The sequence below is a fragment of the Budorcas taxicolor genome, chromosome 17 (genome assembly GCF_023091745.1).
Source record: "Budorcas taxicolor isolate Tak-1 chromosome 17, Takin1.1, whole genome shotgun sequence".
Lineage (NCBI taxonomy): Eukaryota > Metazoa > Chordata > Mammalia > Artiodactyla > Bovidae > Budorcas > Budorcas taxicolor.
In genome coordinates this window covers 11,211,495-11,231,270 of record NC_068926.1, presented here as the reverse complement: position 1 = coordinate 11,231,270, position 19,776 = coordinate 11,211,495, and the positions used below count along the sequence as shown (strand labels likewise).

General features: G+C 39.9%; 1 protein-coding gene across 1 annotated transcript in view; it reads left to right on the top strand.

The window, feature by feature from the left end:
- The window catches only part of EDNRA (endothelin receptor type A), a 67,741-nt gene that overhangs the window by 29,919 nt on the left and 18,046 nt on the right, over window positions 1-19,776 (top strand). The window contains exon 2 of the mRNA XM_052654812.1: window positions 5,066-5,193. Within this exon, the coding sequence (XP_052510772.1) occupies window positions 5,066-5,193 (128 nt within the window). The remainder of the gene's footprint in view (window positions 1-5,065; window positions 5,194-19,776) is intronic.

Below are 19,776 nucleotides of genomic sequence, written 5' to 3'. Positions count from 1 at the left end.
AAATCAGCCACACAAATACAGAACTACACTAATTGTGCTCTTTAAGTTCAGTTCAGTTCAGTTCAGTCGCTCAGTCGTGTCCGACTCTTTGCAACCCCATGAATCGCAGCACGCCAGGCCTCCCTGTCCATCACCAACTCCTGGAGTTCACTCAGACTCATGTCCATCGAGTCAGTGATGCCATCCAGCCATCTCATCCTTGGTCGTCCCCTTCTCCTCCTGCCCGCAATCCCTCCCAGCATCAGTGTCTTTCCCAATGAGTCAACTCTCCGCATGAAGTGACCAAAGTACTGGAGCTTCAGCTTTAGCATCATTCCTTCCAAAGAAATCCCAGGGCTGATCTCCTTCAGAATGGACTGGTTGGATCTCCTTGCAGTCCAAGGGACTCTCAAGAGTCAAGTAGTGCTTTAATCTTCAGGTGGAGATCAGGACTTTAACTACTTTTTGACTGAAGAAAATTCCCCTGTACTAGAGCCGCAGCAGGCATCCTAAAATGAAATCCGTATTCAGCAGATTGCCCTCTGCTGCCTCAGTGGCCCTGGACTCTTCCTCTGCAGCCCACTTGAGTGCTCGATTGGACCACAGGATGGGCGTCCTCTCAGGCGCTACGCTATGTCTCTCATCCAGCTGGACAGTCTCAGCGCAAGGGGAGGGCTCCCCACGCAGAATCTGGCAGCTCCTCTCCCCTGTGGACTTTTCAGCAGAGCTCTGATTTCCCGCCTCCTCCAACTAGTTGAAACGGTGCCTTGTTTGTTTCCACATAAAGAATGGAAATACGACTTCCGGATACTGTTAAACAACGTTTAAATAGTAAACTATAAGATGATTGCATTTTCTGAGGCAAATTGGTACTGTCAGATTTCAAAATGTGAAAGTACTTTCCTGAATTAGTGAATTGAAATCATTCATTGGTTTCCCTGGTGGCTCAGACAGTAAAGTGTCTGCCTGCAATGTGGAAGACCTGGGTTCAATCCCTGGGTTGGGAAGATCCTCTGGAGAAGGCAGCCCACTCCAGTACCCTTGCCTGGAAAATTCCATGGACGGAGGAGCCTGGTAGGCTACAGTCCATGGGGTGGCAAAGAGTCAGGCACGACTGAGCAACTTCACTATTGGTTCAACACCTACAGGGTACTAGGTACTGTGTGATGCTTTCGCCACCTCATGTGAAGAGTTGACTCATTGGAAAAGACTCTGATGCTGGGAGGGATTGGGGGCAGGAGGAGAAGGGGATGACAGAGGAGGAGATGGCTGGATGGCATCCCCGACTCGATGGATGTGAGTTTGAGTGAACTCAGGGAGATGGTGATGGACAGGGAGGCCTGGCGTGCTGCAATTCATGGGGTCGCAAAGAGTCAGACACGACTGAGCGACTGAACTGAACTGAACTGAGAACCAGTTCTCAGAAATCTGCTCTGGGAAAAAAAGATCATAGAAGACTGCTGAAAGGTATTATTTCCATATGCTCTCACTTTTTAAAAAATGGCACATGCTTTTATGTACAGAGGGAGTTTTCTGGAAGAAAACACACTTTATAATTAACTGTGACTGCCTTTGGGCAGGGAATTTAGAGTTCTTGAATAGAAGGGCGACTTCCTTTTCATTATTTAAGTTTTTATACAGCTTAACTTTTTCAATTTTAAATACTGTATTTTCCATTTTATATGCTAGTAAATAACAGAACGTGTGCATTTCCAGTAGCCTTTTTTAAGCTCCAAAATGACTCCTCTATATAAGAGAAAAATAGGTGGGCTACCCTTTATGTCTCTTTGCCTTCCTTTTGTATATGTTTTCTTGCTAAGGCAGAGTGGTCTGAAAGGAGTCTTTGAGTATAAAATTACACCAACATTGGTTCCATGAAGGAGGTTAACAGGCAGATCCTACTTGAGGTTGAGTAGGTAAGGTCATGGCAACCCACTCCAGGATTCTTGCCTGGAGAACCCCATGGACAGAGAAGCCTGGTGGGCTACAATCCGTAGGGTCACAAAGAGTCGGACACGACTGAAGCAGCTCAGCACAGCACAGTACCGTTAAGCAAGCCCTGCTTAAGAAAGCCACTTTAACCAGAAAGAGAAGTTGCCTGCAGGCAGGGACCTAATTTCCTGTTGGCAGCATTAGAATAGTCACTGTCCATACATCCCTTGAGAATAAAGTGTGGATGTACATCAGGGATGTCTACACTGTTATTGGACCTAAAATTTTTTTCCAATGATTTCTTTCATTCACCTCTGTCTATAATTCCCAAGAAGAATCAATGCTGGCAAAGAAAAAAAAGAAAGAAGAACAAAAATAACCAAACACCCATTTGTGTCAAAGAAAAACAGTTCTGTGATCTTTTTAGTGCCCATCAATGGTGGCTCAGCGGTAAAGAATCCACCTGCAATGTGGGAGATGCAGGTTCGATTCCTGGGTCGGGAAGATCGCTTAAGAAGGAAATGGCAACCCACTTCAGTATTCTTGCCTGGAGAATTTGATGGACAGAGGAGGCTGGAGGGCTTCAGGCCGTGAGGTCCCAGAAGAGTCAGACACAACTTAGAGAGTAAACAATAACAGTTCCATGGTGCTGGAGAAGCCTCTTGAGAGTCCCTTGGACTGCAAGGAGATCCAACCAGTCCATCCTAAAGGAGATCAGTCCTGGATGGTCATTGGAAGGACTCATGTTGAAGCTGAAACTCCAGTACTGTGGCCAACTGATGTGAAGAACTGACTCATTTGAAAAGACTCTGATGCTGGAAAAGATTTGGGGGCAGGAGAAGGGGACGACAGAGGATGAGATGGTTGGATGGCATCACCGACTCAATGGACATGGGTTTGGGTGAACCCCGGGAGTTGGTGATGGACAGGGAGGCCTGGCGCGCTGCGGTCCATGGGGTCGCAAGCGTCGGGCACGACTGAGTGAACTGAACTGAACTGATGCCTTTCTCTTGGGCGCTTCCTTACCCCTAACCCTAATTAAGAGCTTAAGTAAGCATTGTTGTTGTCTCCTGTTGTTGTTGTGCTCAACCCTATGGACTGTAGCCCTCCAGGCTCTTCAGCGCATAGAATTTTCCAGGCAAGAGTGCTGGAGTGGGTAGCCATTCCCTTCTCCTGGGGAATCTTCCCAACCCAGGGATCAAACCCAACTCCCCTATGTCTCTTGCATTGGCAGGCAGATTCTTTACCATCAGCGCCCCCTGGGAAGCCCAAAATCTTTTTCAGTTGAGACTGGAAGAGCCTGAAACCATGCACTGTGGGGTTTTCCAGATCATTTTCCTTAGCCCCTGTTACGTAGACTTTCACAGGATTTCAGAGTCTCCCTCGTTAAAGCCAGAAACATCCTTTTCTCTTGTTGTTGGATGTATGAATTGGAAAATCTGTTCACATGGATTTCAGGATCCTCTGTCTCCAGGAATGAACCAACCATCCAACCTTAACAGTTCAACTGTTTCAAACCTTATCCTATAACAATTCCTACATGTTTAAATTACATCTCTCTAGTCTTTACTGGAGAATTACTGTTGTGGAACAAAATACTAAACTCTCATTCTATAAAAAGTAATTTTCAGGTCTTCTTTTTAGGGGGTGATTCATCCCAGAAATAATGTTTCGTGTCTTTACTTGCATCAGGGCCTAATAACTAGCAATCAGCAATGGTATAATTATTTTTTAGCTTCATGAGAACTGAAAGTGTTTAGGGAAGTGTTTCTGTGAAGAGTTCACTGGTTATCCTTGGACAAGAGTTTACATGGAAATTCTAAGAAGACACCAAGCAAAACCAGTAAGAATGAGAGGGAAAAGATACCTGAGACAGGACTGGATTGAAGGAAAAGGCCTCTCATAAAACAATACAGAAAAAGGGGGGAAATATGTTTAAAAGTCATACAGGGTCTTAGCCATAAAAAATATAATTATAGAGAGCCCTATGTTATTAAATTTTCAAAATGCATACGTTCTGATTTTGTATTTCTGGAGTAACAGTTTCCCCGCCTCTTTCCATGGACTCATATTAATGACCACACCAGCCATGAAATTAATCCTCAATATTTTAGACATGGTAGAACAACACTGGAAGGTCAACTTAGAGTTAGCATGGCAATGGGTGCTTTGAAAAACAAGAAAATTTTGTCAGATTAGCATGGTATTATTTCCTATTGAGTAGAGTAAGTTTAAGTTCTGAGTCACTAAGCAAACATTAGAAAGGAAATCAATGCCATTTTTACTCTTGAAAAGGCATCATATATTCAGTTGGGACTTCCTCCATTTATATAGCTGCGCTGTTATTTAAGCCCATGCTTCTAGTACAATACCTAAGTAGATGAATTCCAGCAACTCACAGAGGTCTTGTGTTCTTGCTACTTATCACACACAGCCTCTAGAGGGTCATCACCCTCTCCTTAGAATTTCAAAGATTTCAAACTGTCAACATGGAAGAATAGACATTCCTGCAAACACTACAAACAGATCACAGTAACCACATTTTCCTGTGTGATAAAGAGAAATCTGAGCCTAAACAAAGATAGGTCACTGGTGTCATCCCTGCTAAAGCAAGGCAGCCTGTTAAGCACAGAGGTAAGCGTGAGTTCCAAGTGATTTTAGGTTGGCAAAGCCAGTATATCCTAAACCACTTCATTTTCCCAGTATTCTCCATAACATCTTATTCAGAGCTTTGGCTGCTTGTCAGGAGTGAATATAATCTCCCAATGCCACTGGTTGAAAATGACTCATTTAACTCATGACTTGGTAAGAACTGATCAAAGATGACTTCCTGCTTCTTGGTTAAACTGTCATCCAAACCCCCAACTTTTGCTCTTCTGAAAAGTGGGTCACGTGACCACTTCCTATAAGCTCAAAGATTTATCTCTTGTTATTATATTTATTTATCATTCTCCGCATCTTTCAGAGATTGAAAAACTCGCTGAAACATTAAATTATGAAAAGATAATGACGATGACAATCTCCTGCTATCCCTCCAACTGAAAAGCATCATAAATGATAAAATTTAGAAGTTCAGAAGTGTGATTAGAAATGTGTGTCCAAGTGTCCCATGCTGGCTCTGCCATCTGTCTTACACGCTCTTTCCCTTTTTCAGCTGCTGGCTGGGCGCTGGCCTTTTGAACAAAATGACTTTGGCGTTTTCCTCTGCAAGTTGTTCCCCTTTTTGCAGAAGTCCTCAGTGGGGATCACCGTCCTTAATCTCTGCGCACTAAGTGTTGACAGGTAATGTGGCTCTTTCTCCTCACTCTTTTGTTGGGTTTAGAAAACTGTTTTTCTCAGAAAAAAGAGAACTCAAGGAGTTTTGGGAGCGGATGCCCAGGACAGTGGTTCATTAGTTCCCAGGAATTAAACTATTATCAATCTTGCTGTACTGTTCACAATTACTTTCCACAGTTGCTTATTACTAGCCATCTTTGGTTTAGGCAAACTTGCACCTAGAACATTTTGCCAACTATATCCATTTGATATCCTTATGGCAATGAGCTATCAGAGACGCCCAAGGAATATATTAGATGGAATGAATTTTGGAAAAGGAAATTCTAGGACATCCAAACTCTATATTTTCTGTGGTAGATTTCTCATTGGAAAAAAAGAAGATATGGCTCAATTGTGTTTCTAAAGCTTGATTCCTTGAACTGAAGAATGAGTACTCAGAATTACATTCTAATCTACGCTCGAAAGTCTTCCTAAAAAGAGGACAATAGAAGTGCCCTTTCATCCATATCTGTAAAACCCATGAAGTGTCTCAAAGTCTTTCCAGAATTCTTCTCAAACATGGATGTCAAGACTTCTTTAAAGAGGTCTTTCTAAATTCCATGAATTTCTAGAAGGTATTTTATATATCTTCTAATTTTCATAGTAGGAATTTTATAAAAAAATGAAATTAGGAACTCTGGTGCTCTTTTTCATATTGAATACAGTCCTTTGAGGGCTTCCCAGGTAGCTCTAGTGGTAAAGAACCTGCCTGCCAGTGCAGGAGACATAAGAAATATAGGTTCAGTCCCTGGAGCAGGAAGATCCCCTGGAGGAAGACATGGCAACCCACTCCAATATTCTTGCCCGAAGAATCCCATGGACAGAGGAGCCTGGCGAGCTATGGTCCATAGAGTCACAAAGAGTTGGACATGACTGAAGCAACTTAGCATGCATGCATAATCCTTAGCAAACACTGTTTAATGGCCTATTTAAGTGGTTTACCTACAATTTAGAAGAGGTCTTCATTTTTCCTTTCACACTTCAACAATCACTTTATCAGAGCACCCAAGTCCCATCAACATAGAAATAAAAGGCCCAGTTTCTTAAAGAACAATGGAAGTGTTTACAGATCTTCTGTTATTTATCATTTACAATTAATTTTCAGGACCAAAACTTTTATTGTTAAACCATAAGGATACTCATTCCATTGGTAGTAGACAACTATAATAATATCCTTATTTTAAATGTATGGTTATAGTAATTGTGAAACACTGAAACAAAATGTTTAGTGGTATTTTTAAAAATAAATTTATTGCTGAAACCAAAACAAAGAACATTTCATTAGCATTTAAGTTGCAGTAAGGTATTGACAAAAATGATAAACACAGCAATGGTAAAAACAAAGATCATAAATAAAATCATGAATAATTAGGATTCACAGTGATTCTCGGGAAAACCTGAGGCATAGGTTTCTTCTGCATCACATCAGATATTAAAGGCTGTTGCATACAAATATTTACATGCCATAAGTAGCTACTGTATCACTTCAACTTAATGAATAATTGTTATTTGTGACCATGTCTCAAAATATCAGTAAATAATCTGGATTTTATTCACTAATGAATTCTCACTCTGCTGTTCCCACTCCTAGCACCCCAATAACATCAGTTTTAGATAATACAGTACTTATGATCGGAGAAGGCAATGGCACCTCACTTCAATACTCTTGCCTGGAAAATCCAATGGACAGAAGAGCCTGGTGGGCTGCAGTCCATGGGGTCGCAAAGAGTCGGACACGACTGAGCGACTTCACTTTCACTTTTCACTTCCATGCATTGGAGAAGGAAGTGGCAACCCACTCCAGTGTTCTTGCCTGGAGAATCCCAGGGACGGGGGAGCCTGGTGGGCTGCCGTCTATGCGGTTGGACAGAGTTGGACACAACTGAAGTGACTTAGCAGCAGCAGTACTTATGTAAAATAATCATGACAATTTTTTTAATTGTGTTTCCTATATGCAAATTCTTCCTAAATGATATTCTTAATTGTTACAAAACTACAATTGTGAAACAATGTGGTATACACCCATAAATACGTTGACAAATAAATGGGAGAAACAGAAACAGGTTTCAAAGTATACAAAAATATAATAGAGGCTAAAATTACTTTGATTGTAACAGGAAAAGGGAAGATTCATCAACAAATAGTGTTATGTACCATCTGGGGAAAAAACATGTTAAAGGCTTATCTTGTGCTACATATCAATAATATTAGTTACAATTACTCGGTTCAGTTCAGTCTCTCAGTTGTGTCCGACTCTTTGCGACCCCATGGACTGCAGCATGCCAGGCCTCCCGGTCCATCACCAGCTCCCAGAGTTTACTCAAACTCATGTCCTTTGAGTCGGTGATGCCATCCAGCCATCTCATCCTCTGTCGTCCCCTTCTCCTCCTGCCCCCAATCCCTCCCAGCATCAGGGTCTTTTCAAATGAGTCAGCTGGTCGCATAAGGTGGCCAAAATGTTGGAGTTTCAGCTTCAACATTAGTCCTTTCAATGAACACTCAGGACTGATCTCCTTTAGAATGGACTGGTTGGATCTCCTTGCAGTCTAAGGGACTCTCAAGAGTCTTCTCCAACACCACAGTTCAAAAGCATCAGTTCTTCGGCACTCTGCTTTCCTTATACTCCAACTCTCACATCCATCCATGACCACTGGAAAAACCATAGCCTTGACTACACAGACCTTTGTTGGCAAAGTAATGTCTCTGCTTTTAATAGGCCGTCTAGGTTGGTCATAACTTTCCTTCCAAGGAGTAAGTGTCTTTTTATTTCATGGCTGCAATCACCATCTGCAGTGATTTTGGAGCCCCATAAATAAAGTCTACCACTATTTCCACTGTTTCTCCATCTATTTGCCATGAAGTGATGGGACCAGATGCCATGATCTTAGTTTTCTGAATGTTGAGCTTTAAGCTAACTTTTTCACTCTCTTCTTTCACTTTCATCAAGAAGCTCTTTAGTTCCTCTTCACTTTCTGCCATAAGGGTGGTGTCATCTGCATATCTGAGGTTATTGATATTTCTCCCAGCAATCTTGATTCCAGCTTGTGCTTCCTCCAGCCCACCGTTTCTCATGATGTACTCTGCACATAAGTTAAATAAGCAGGGTGACAATATACACCCTTGATGTACTCCTTTTCCTATTTGGAACCAGTCTGTTGTTACAATTATTACCATTTATTAAGTATTAGTATGTACCAGGCCCTGTTAAAAATACTTCCCAGAAATTATTTTATTTAATCCTTATAACAGCTGTGATGGTGCTATAGTTATCCACATTTTACAGGTGAGGAAGCTGAAGTTGAAAGAGCTTAATCAAGGTCACTCAGCTGCTAAATTTTGGAGCCAGTCATCAAATAAAAGTAGTGTGTGTTCTTAAACACTATGCTTAAGCATGCAAAAACTCAAACCATCAGGCAGTAGAAGAAGATAAACCAGTATCTTTTTGGTCTCTAGAAAAGGAAGACTTTTTAAACCTAAAAGGGATGGTAGAAAATCTGAGTAAAACTATAAATGCATTTTAGGACATAAAATTTTAAAAGAAGATCAAAGATTCATAAAATTAAAAACCGAATAAAGCAATAATCTGGGGAATATATTTGTAGCAAAACTACATGTTAATATTCTTGCTATTTAAAGAATCCATACAGTTCATAGTTAAAATGATAATACTTTCATATTAAAAGGCATAAGTATAAAAATCACCAAATAAAAAATCAAAATGGCTAACATTAGTCATTAACATGAATAATGTTCATGTAATCAGAGAAATTCTCATTAAAAAGCATACTTCTCTGGTAATGGTAGAAACTTGAACAGCCCCTCCAGAAAGTAAAGTCCTACAAGTACTCTTGCGCTCTGTTTTAAAGTTATTTTTATTTATTGACTGTGCTAGGTCTTTGTTGCTGTGTGCAGGCTTCTCTTATTGCTGAGGACAGGCTCTAGAGCACTCAGACTTCAGTAGCTGCAATTCCCAGGCTCTAGAGCACAGGCTCAATCACTGTGGCTCACAGGCTTAGTTGCTCCAAATGGATTCTCATCCATTGAGCCATCAGGGAAACCCTGCTTTTGCCTTCTGACCCAATAATTACAATTTTTAGAATAAGTCCTATGGAAATGATCCAAAATTTGAACAAAGAAATTAGGTGCATAAAGAAGATAATTTACAGAAAATGTTGAAAGCAACATTTTAGGGAAAAGGATAGGGATGTTAAATGCAATTTAAATGTGTAGGTTTGTGAATATAAAATTCCTTGAAAGTAATATGATCAGTATTATTAGTAGTTATGTCAAAGGATAGAATAATGGGTTTTCATCATATTATTAGTAGTTGTTCTATTAATACAAGCAGAAAAAAGTTCTGAAAGTTTATTTAGTTTTATTATCTGTGACCAGTTTTCCTTATTTACTTCATGCTATTCTTTACGTTTTATTTTTCTCATTTGCCCAGCTCATTCCTATGACTTTTTTTTTATATTAACACTAATTTCCTATGACTCTAGCTCTAAAACACAAATGTATATAGGCCTTGCGTGGAGATACATGTACATACTCAGCTCAGAGATATTTCCACACCTACACTTGCCTTTACAAAAGCACCATCAAATTTGGGAAAATAGCATTTTATTTTAAAACTGACTTTTTATTTAGAAAATTTCCCAAACTTTAGGAAGAGCCACTCAGTGTTCTAAGAAAACTGCACCTCTGAGGAAACATCGAACCAAACCCAGAAAAGAACAGCCTATGACCGAAGAATAAGAAAGAAACAGGAGAAGGAAGGCAAGGAAGATGCTTGGCTTCTATAGATAGTAAAACCTTTTTAAGGCAGCTGGGTATAATCCCCTGAGAAGAGAGGCACTGATGAAAAGAGAGACCAAGGAGAGGAAACAATTTGCTTGGTTTGATAAGAAATATAGGCAACTGTTCATCTCTCCAGAATATTTTCATGTTACAAAATTTACAGTATGTACCCTAAATAGTGTTATGTGCTATAGTTTAGTGGTCCCTTTTGCAGTTCATATGAATCTTAATATAGAAAATATACATTTTTTTTCTTGGGATATTCTTGGCAGTTGGGTTCAATGCCTGGTCAGGGAACTAAGATCCCACATGCCATGAATCACAGCCAAAAAAAAAAAAAAAGAACAGTATAAAAAATTAATTTTTTTTTGATTGAAAAATATTTTAGGGCACTTATTCCTCAGTGATATACTATATCATGAATTATCCCTAGATTGAGAAGCATAAGTCATCGTTTTGTTCAACAGAACAACTGGAGAGAAGCGTATGAGGTACAGACATGAAGAATCAGGCCTGGCTGCTGTTCTTTAGAGTTTCAGTGGTTGTGAACATATGGACATGGGAACCAGGAAGAATGAAAGGCACAAGGGAGATATTCATGCAGTGGGATTCCCAAAAGTCTTCAGTCATCAACAACTTCCAATTCCTTCCTTATTTCATCTTGTTCTGCCCTCTCTCAGGGGACAATATTGCTTCACCATCCCCAGTATAAACCCTACCTGTAAAAAAGAAAAATGCCCTACCTGTAGATAGGAGGAAGGGAGCTGGGAGGAGATGATGGGGGAGGAAATGGAAGGACTGGGTCATAGGCTCCTAGTTCTGGCATAGGCCCACCTCAACCACACCCTTTCCTCCCCTGTCTCACGCAGGGAGAAAAATTAACGCAATGGTTCAGTCACCAGTTATCAGTTATGTATCAAATAAAATGTCCTTGGTTTGAAAAAAGAAAGAAAAAAGAATGCCAAGCATCTCGTTCATTAAGACTTGCTCTCAGGTGGTTTTTTTTTGTTTGTTTGGCTTCATCAGATCTTATTTGCAACATGGGGGATCTTTAGTTTCAGCATGGGAACACCTGACCGTGGCATGTGAGATTTGACTCCCTGACCAGGGTCCAACTGGGACCCCCTGCACTGGGGGCTTGGTGTCTTAGCCAGTGGACCACCAGGGAAGTCCCTAGTCTCCGTTTTAGAGCAAGGAGATGAACCATTTTAAAATTTCACTTTCTCAAAAATCTGCCTTATTCCGGGTTTTTCCCTGGTAATCAGTTCACCATCCTGTGTTCCCTCGGTCCTTTCTTTATAAACTGTTGCATTTCACTTGGTACTGACTCAACTTTGAGATCTGTATGGAAGGAATCTTTTTTGACATTTCTGTTTCAAAAGCTTTCACACTGTAAAATGAATCATTCACACTTCATTCCTGAAGATTAGATACCATTTGCTTTGCATCTTGATTTGGTTGCATTATATTCTACTAAAAATAAGAAAATTTCTTCCTTTAAAAAAAAAAAAATAAAAGCAAGGAGTAAAAAGAGGGAATTTGGATTCTGTTATGAAACAATTTGCAACTTGGGAATCTCTGCTTTCCGTTTATGAGCTGAATCAAATTATGGCCCAGGAAGAGTCTGTGATTTTTTTTTTTTTATATGTTGCTTTTGAGGGAAAATAATGGGAGTAACTGGGCTCAGTAGTAAAGAATCCACTTGACAAAGCAGGAGATGCGGGTTTGATCCCTGGGTCAGGAAGATCCCCTGCAGAAGGAAACAGCAATCCAACTCCAGTGTATTTGCCAGGATAATCCCACGAACAGAGGAGCCTGGAGAGCTACAGTCCACGGAGCTGCAAGGAGTTGGACACAATTTGTCAACTAAACAACAATTCATCCAAGCTCTATAACGATTTATCACTTCATTGATTGCTTAGTGAATACTAATACTAGAGGATCAAAAAGGAAAAAAAGGCCTACCTTTCTCAGTCTAGGTATTTGGTTTGGGTTTTTTTTGTTTTTTTTTTTTTTTTAATATTTATGTATTTATTTGGCTGCCCAGGTCTTAGTTGCTGCATGTGGGATGGATGAGGGATCAAAACCCGGCCCCCTGCTTTGGGAGTGCAGAGCCTCAGCTACTGGACCACCAGGGAAGCCCCTCCCTAGAGGTTTTTTTAATACAAATAAGGTAAACAAAACAGAAAAAGCTGATCACTTATACCAGCCACTACCAATAATTTGAACAAGTATTCTTACATGCTTTAAGTGGCAAGCACTCTATGTTACTTTGTTTCAGGGAAAAAAGGAGGGGCAGGGATTGGAAAGAGGAATTAAATGTTATTCTTTGTAAGGTTAACAGTTGTGTTTAAAGTGGGATATGATGGGGGTTAGACCAGTAAAGAGGTCTGGTTACAGCTCCAAATTGTAGTTAAAAGCTGCCTGGAAAAGGAAGCTATAAAAAGATAAAACTCCTTTAACAACTACTCCAGATGATGTGTAATTAGATACCTGGGAAAGTTGCAAGGATCCATTAATAAGGCAACTTTGATTGATTTGCGTCAGTTCCGCATCCCTCATTTCAAGTAGTAACTCGGTGGTTTCTGTGATAGTCTCAAAGATTGACCATAACTCAAGAAGCATGGAAGTGATTTTCTAAAACACTTCATTTTTACTTAGACTTGGTCTTGGTTTCTCTTTTTTTCTCCTGTGTTTTGATTTTTCTTTTACCCTGCATGTAATGGGTTTCCCTTGTGGCTCCTAGGAAGTGGTAAAGAATCCGCCTACCAAAGCAGGAGATGTGGGTTTGATTCTCGGGTCAAGAATATCTCCTGGAGAAGGAAATGGCAACCCGCTCTGGTATTCTTGCCTGGGAAATCCCATGGACAGAGGAGCCTGGCCGGCTACAGTTCATGGGGTTGCAAAGAGCTGAACACACTTAGGGACTAAACCATAAAAACTGTGTAGTGCAACTCTGCATCTCATTTTGGAGTCTGTTCCCCATTGCAAAGTTTTTCACTCTTTTAATTCTCTTGTCAAGATCAGGTGACTGGTTAATCTTGCTGCCTCATTTTTCTCTGGTAAGAAACTACCCCCAAACTGAGTGGTTTAGAACAATCGTCATTTTCTTACAGTCTGACCTTGTTGCAGGGCAGAAATTGGGGCAGTTCTTCCACTCCTTGTTACTCTGACTAGGGTCTCCTGGTGGATTTCAGGTGGCTCCTGAGCTTGTTTCATGGTTCCAAGACTCACATGACTGGCCCTTTGATAGGAACAAGTAGACATGTGAGCTCAGTGGAGCGCGTCTCCCTCTCCACGAGCCCAGGGCTGCTGAACCCTGCTCCAGCTGGCTCGGAGCTCCAGGGTAGAACCTGCTGCTCCATGGAGAGGACAGGTGTGAAACTGATAAAGCATGATTCCAGCTGTGCTCAACTGGTCAAAGCAGCCACAGGCCAGCCCAGATGACACACCCAACCAAAGAAGTGTCCGAATATCTGCAGCTAGATTCCACATGTATTCGTTAATATACAATATTTGTTTTTTTCTTTCTGACTTATTTCACTCTGTACAACACAGATGAGCCTATTGGCAAAGCAGAAATAACAGACACAGAAGTAGAGAACAAATGAATGGACACCAAGGGAGAGGAGATAGAGGGATGGGATGAACTGGGAGATTGGGATTGACATTATATGCTATTGATACTATGTATAAAATAGATAATAGTGAGAACATACTGCATAGCACAGGAAACTCAACTCAGTGCTCTGTGATGATCTAAATGGGAAGGAAATCCAAAAGAGAGGAAGCATATGCATCAGTTCAGCTCAGTCGCTCGGCCATGTCCGACTCTTTGCAACCCCATGAATCGCAGCACGCCAGGCCTCCCTGTCCATCACCAACTCCCGGAGTTCACTCAGACTCACGTCCATTGAGTCCGTGATGCCATCCAGCCATCTCATCCTGGGTCGTCCCCTTCTCCTCCTGCCCCCAATCCCTCCCAGCATCAGAGTCTTTTCCAATGAGTCAACTCTTCGCATGAGGTAGCCAAAGTACTGGAGCTTCAGCTTTAGCATCATTCCCTCCAAAGAAATCCCAGGGCTGATCTCCTTCAGAATGGACTGGTTGGATCTCCTTGCAGTCCAAGGGACTCTCCAGAGTCTTCTCCAACACCACAGTTCAAAAGCATCAATTTGCTGTACAATAGAAACTAACAAAATATTGTAAAGGAATTATACTCCAATAAAAATTGAATAATATATATATATACACATATCTGCAGCTGTCTTTGTTTTTTAATTTTTTAATTTTATTAATTTATTTTTTCTTTTTGTTGTTAAAATATAGCTGATTTATAATATTGTGTTAGTTTCTGGTGTATAGCAAGGTAATTCAGTTTTATATATATAAGCATTATTCTTTTTCAGATTTTTTCCATTATATGCTATTATGTGATATTGAATATAGTTCTCTGTGCTATACAGTAGTTCCCTTGTTGTGTATGCTGCTGCTGCTGCTGCTGCTGCTGCTAAGGCGCTTCAGTCATGTCCGACTCTGTACGACCCCATAGACGGCAGCCCACCAGGCTCCCCCGTCCCTGGGATTCTCCAGGGAAGAACACTGGAGTGGGTTGCCATTTCCTTCTCCAATGCGTTGCGTGAAAGTGAAAGTGAAGTCGCTCAATTGCGTCCGACTCTTAGCGACCCCATGGACTGTAGCCCACCAGGCTCCTCCATCCATGGTATTTTCCAGACAAGAGTACTGGAGTGGGGTGCCATTGCCTTCTCCGTTGTTGTGTATATGTTTTATATATAGTAGTGTATATCTGCCAATCCCAAACTCCTAAATTATCCTTTCCCCCAATAGCCCTTTGATAACCATAAATTTGTTTTCTATGTCTGTGAGTCTGTTTCTGTCTTATTAATAAATTCATGTGTATCATTATCTTTAGATTCAATATGTAAATGACATCATACAATATTTGTTTTTCTCTGACTTCACTGAGTATAATAATCTCTAGGTCCATCCATGTCGCTTCAAATGGCATTATTTCCTTCTTCTGCAACTATCTTTTAATCCATCTCACCTGGCTTCTCTTTAACATTCTTTCTGCTGCTGTGTTGCCCCCAAACCTCTACATGGCAATTAGTTTGCCAATCACGTAGGAGACACAAATCATAAAAAAATGTTACAAATGGTCATATTTGTTGCTAATTAATGATGTACATAAAGATGTAAGTGCTATCTTGCCTTATGAAAGTGGCAAAATTGAAGAAAAATAAATTCTAATGAAGGAAAACATAGGCAGGCACTTAGCAGAAACATTTTTTAAATGTACTTAAGCTATTTTTTCATTCCTTTGATTCAGTAACCTCAGTTAAGATTTTTAACCCAGGAAAATCACTCAAAAAACCTTATGCAAACATAATTATAGACATGTTTTTTACAACCTTGGAACACTAGAAATAATGTAACCATAGGAGGAAGATTTAGGTAAATTTTATCAATATCTTATTATACTCTGTAGCCATGAAATTAATAAATGCCATGCCTATGTAGAAACATTAAAAAGTGAATACAAAATTGTAGCAAAATTGACAAGATTATAATATATATTTAAATCATACTTATGAGAACAGAAGTGGGCAAAGGATAAGGAGAAATGAAAATAGATTTTACTGAAGTGATCCTTTGAATTTAGATTTTGTTTTACATTTTTCATTGAATAATATTTACTTTTATTTGAATGAGTTTCCCAGATCATAAAGATTCAAAAACATGTATTAATGACTCTAGCCTTGAAAACATGTGTAATAACTATTTATATACATATACAGTAGCACACATTTTGCATAAATATAACATGTAATTTATTCTTTTATTTTGCATGCCACATGACAGAGCTCAAGGTGGTGTCATGAGAAAAGACTGCCCTGGAACTTGGTAGACCAGAGCCCTAAGCCAGGCGCCCCACGCTCACTGATGACCAGGCAGAAGACTTGCTCACACACCCAGAACACAAAGAAAGAAAGGTCAGAACAGGTTCCCAACCAGAACACAAAGGAAGAAAGATCAGCCCAGAGTTCCCTCTTGGTTTTAAATTATTTCATGTTAGGATTCTAAAAGTATTAGCTGTTTATTTGTTGCCTAATTCAAGTCTGGCTTGAAAAATAAGAACACATTGGGATTGTAGATTGGCTTTGCCCAGTAAAGCCAAATGCATGGTAAGGAAACAAACAAAGATGCTTGATTCAACAGATATGTATTTGGCATCTACTGATGTAGGTCTTGTGACCAACACATGAGATGTCTGCCCTATGGACAGTATAGTCTAAAGGAAGAGGTAGACATAGAGAGTAAGCAAAATAAATAAGTAAAATATTGCGTTGCTGGCAGAAGTGTTTGGGTTTTTCCATAACATAGAAACACCTGAACAAACTTTTTGGCCAACCCAGAATTTATCACACCTAATAAGAACATATGATGTGTTATGTGTTATGTTTTTCTCTCCAGATAGAAATCATTTTTGGAACATCCAGTATTTCTTATTTTCCACATCTTTCTCCACCTCTGTCATCACAAATGATTATTTGTAATTGCTCTTGTTTTCTCAAGAAACAAGATCAGTGCAATTAAAAATAGAAAACATTCTAATTCTTAGTCCTGAGGGTCAAGAAAGGAGCAGACTGATTATGAATCATTTGCTCAACTAGATATGAAAAATTACTTCTACTTATTTTTAAATGTTGAATTTACATTGGATTATGGATATGTAATGTTCTGGCAACTCATTGGCACATTACAAAATGAAGCTGCTCTGTGAATATATTCATCATTAGAACATTTAGAACACATTTTCTTACTAAACCACCTTCTATCTCCAATCCTGCCTAAGAAATCTGGCTTTCTGACTGTCTTAAAAGATAAAGTGTTTTATTTACATCACCTTTCCTGATAAGAAGAAGGGAGAAGAAATAGATAAGATTTATCAGCAGCCTCAAGATATAGACATCCCGTCTCCATTCCTTTTAGCTTTTACTGGACATCAGCCTGCCAGTCTAATAAGGCAGCAAAGTCAACAGAAGCAGAAAGCAAAATATATTGCAGTCTTTATTCCACTGGTAATAACCATAAATTTTAAAATGCAGTGTTGGCTATATCGTAAAAGGATTTTCTTGGTCTGTTTGCATAGCTGTATTTTATCCCATTCTGGACTAGTCTGGACTTTTTCAGAGATTCTGATTGTACACCAATCTTATTTACCCTAAAAATCTTTTGCAAAACATTTCTCCAGCAAATTGAGCTATATATATGCCAAGTGGCATCATTTTGTGTACCAAACTCTAGGTTCTAACCTACAGTGAAGAACAAGGTAGCATAATTCCTAGGAGTTGTGTTTTCACACGTGTGCTTTTTAGATGCGCTGAGACAGAACACTAACTTAAGTGATCAAGGGCTCATTTCAGTGGCGATGGCTATTTTGTATCTTGCCTTGGTGTTGCTGACTAATCCTTCCGTTAAGTTGCCTGGCCTGCAAACCCACGTGCACCTGTCTCCAATGCCTTGGTCTGTTTTATGGCCTTCTTCTGGCACTCTCTAATGAAAGCTATAAAAAGAAAATGTTTCCTTTCCATTACAACAGCAGCAAAAATTTCGAGAATGAAGCCACAAAAATACTGTACCACATCCCAGGTCCTTTCTGAACTGTAAATCTGAAAACAGTTAGCACCAGACCATCACATCAGGTCAAAGAGCACAGAGTTTCTGAAAACAAACTTTCTTTAGACTTAACATTTAAATGTGATTATGATGATAAAATATTAAGGTACGAAGTAAGGCAAACACAATTTTTTTATGCCAGTTGGTGTTTTCATTGGCAAAATTGTTCAGTTACATTTATATCCTGTGCTTCTATATGAACTATTCTTTTTATATTAAATTATAAACCCTAAAGATTAGGAACCAAGGTATATTTAGTTCAGTTTTGCATAGTCTGGCACCAGGCCACATGGGAGAGCTATAGTCATTCTTTTACATTTTTAACTATTATGATTTCATTGTTGTTCAGTTGCTCAACCATGTCCAACTCTTTGCAACTCCATGGACTGTAGCACGCCAGGCTTCCCTGTGCTTCACTATCTGCCAGAGCTTGCTCAAACTCATGTCCACTGAGTGAGTGATGCCATCCAACGATCTCATCCTCTGTCGTCCCCTTCTCCTCCTGCCTTCAATCTTTCCCAGCATCAAGGTCTTTTCTAATGAGTCAGTTTTTCGCATCAGGTGGCCAAAGTATTGAGCTTCAGTTTCAGCATCAGTCCTTCTAATGAAAATCAGGATTGATTTCCTTTAAGATTGACTGTTTGGATCTCCCTGCAGCCCAAGGGACTCTGAAGAGTCTTCTCCAGCATCACTGTTCAAAAACATCAATTCTTCGGTGCTCAGCCCACTTTACGGTTCAACTCTCACATCCATACATGACTACTGGAAAAACATAGCTTTCACTATATGGACCTTTGTCAGCAAAGTAATGTCTCTGATTTTTAATACACTGTCTGGGTTTGTCATAGCTTTTCTTCCTAGGAGCAAGCATCTTTTAATTTTGTGGCTGTAGTCACCATCTGCAGTGATTTTGGAGCCCAAGAAAATAAAATCTGTCACTGTTTCCATTGTTTTCCTATCTATTTGCCGTGAAGTGATGGGACCAGATGCTATGATCTTAATTTTTTTCAATGTTGAGTTTTAAGCCAGCTTTTTCACTCTCCTTTTTCACTTTCATCAAGTTCTCTTCACTTTCTGCCATAACGGTGGTGTCATCTGCATATCTGAGGTTATTGATATTTCTCCCGGCAATCTTGATTCCAGCTGTGTTTCATTCAGCCCAGCATTTCACATGATGTACTCCACACAGAAGTTAAATAAGCAGGGTGACAATATAGAGCCTTGATGTACTCCTTGCCCAATTTTGAACCAGTTCCAAAAGTTCCAAAGAATAGCAAGGAGAGATAAGAAAGTCTTCCTAAGTGGGCAATGCAAGAAATAGAGGAAAACAATTGAATGGGGAAGACTACAGATCTCTTCAAGAAAGTTAGAGATACCAAGGGAATATTTCATGCAAAGATGGGCACAATAAAAGACAGAAATGGTATGGACCTAACAGAAGCAGAAAATGTTAAGAAGAGGTGACAAGAATACACAGGAGAGCTGCAAAAAAGATCTTAATGACCTAGATAGCCACGACAGTGTGATCACCTAGCTGGAGCCAGACATCTTGGAGTGCAAAGTGGGCCTGAGGAAGCATCCCTACGAACAAAGCTAGTGGAGGTGATGGAATTCCAGCTGAGATATTTCAAATCCTAAAAGATGATGCTGTTAAAGTGCTATACTCAGTATGCCAGCAAATTTGGAAAACTCAGCAGTGGCCACAAGACTGGAAAATGTCAGTTTTCATTCCAATCCCAAAGAAAGGCAATGCCAAAGAATGTTCAAACTACCGCACAATTGTACTCATTTCACACGCTAGCAAAGTAATGCTCAAAATTCTCCAAACCAGGCTTCAACAGTACATGAACTAAGAACTTCCAGGTGTTCAAACTGGATTTAGAAAAGGCAGAGGAACCAGAGATCAAATTGCCAACATCTGCTGGATCATCGAAAAAGCAAGAGAGTTCCAGAAAAACATCTACTTCTGTTTCATTGACTACACTAAAGTGTAATGATTAAAAATATTTATTTACTAAAATGGCCACTGTAACCATAATTTGAGGGTCAAAG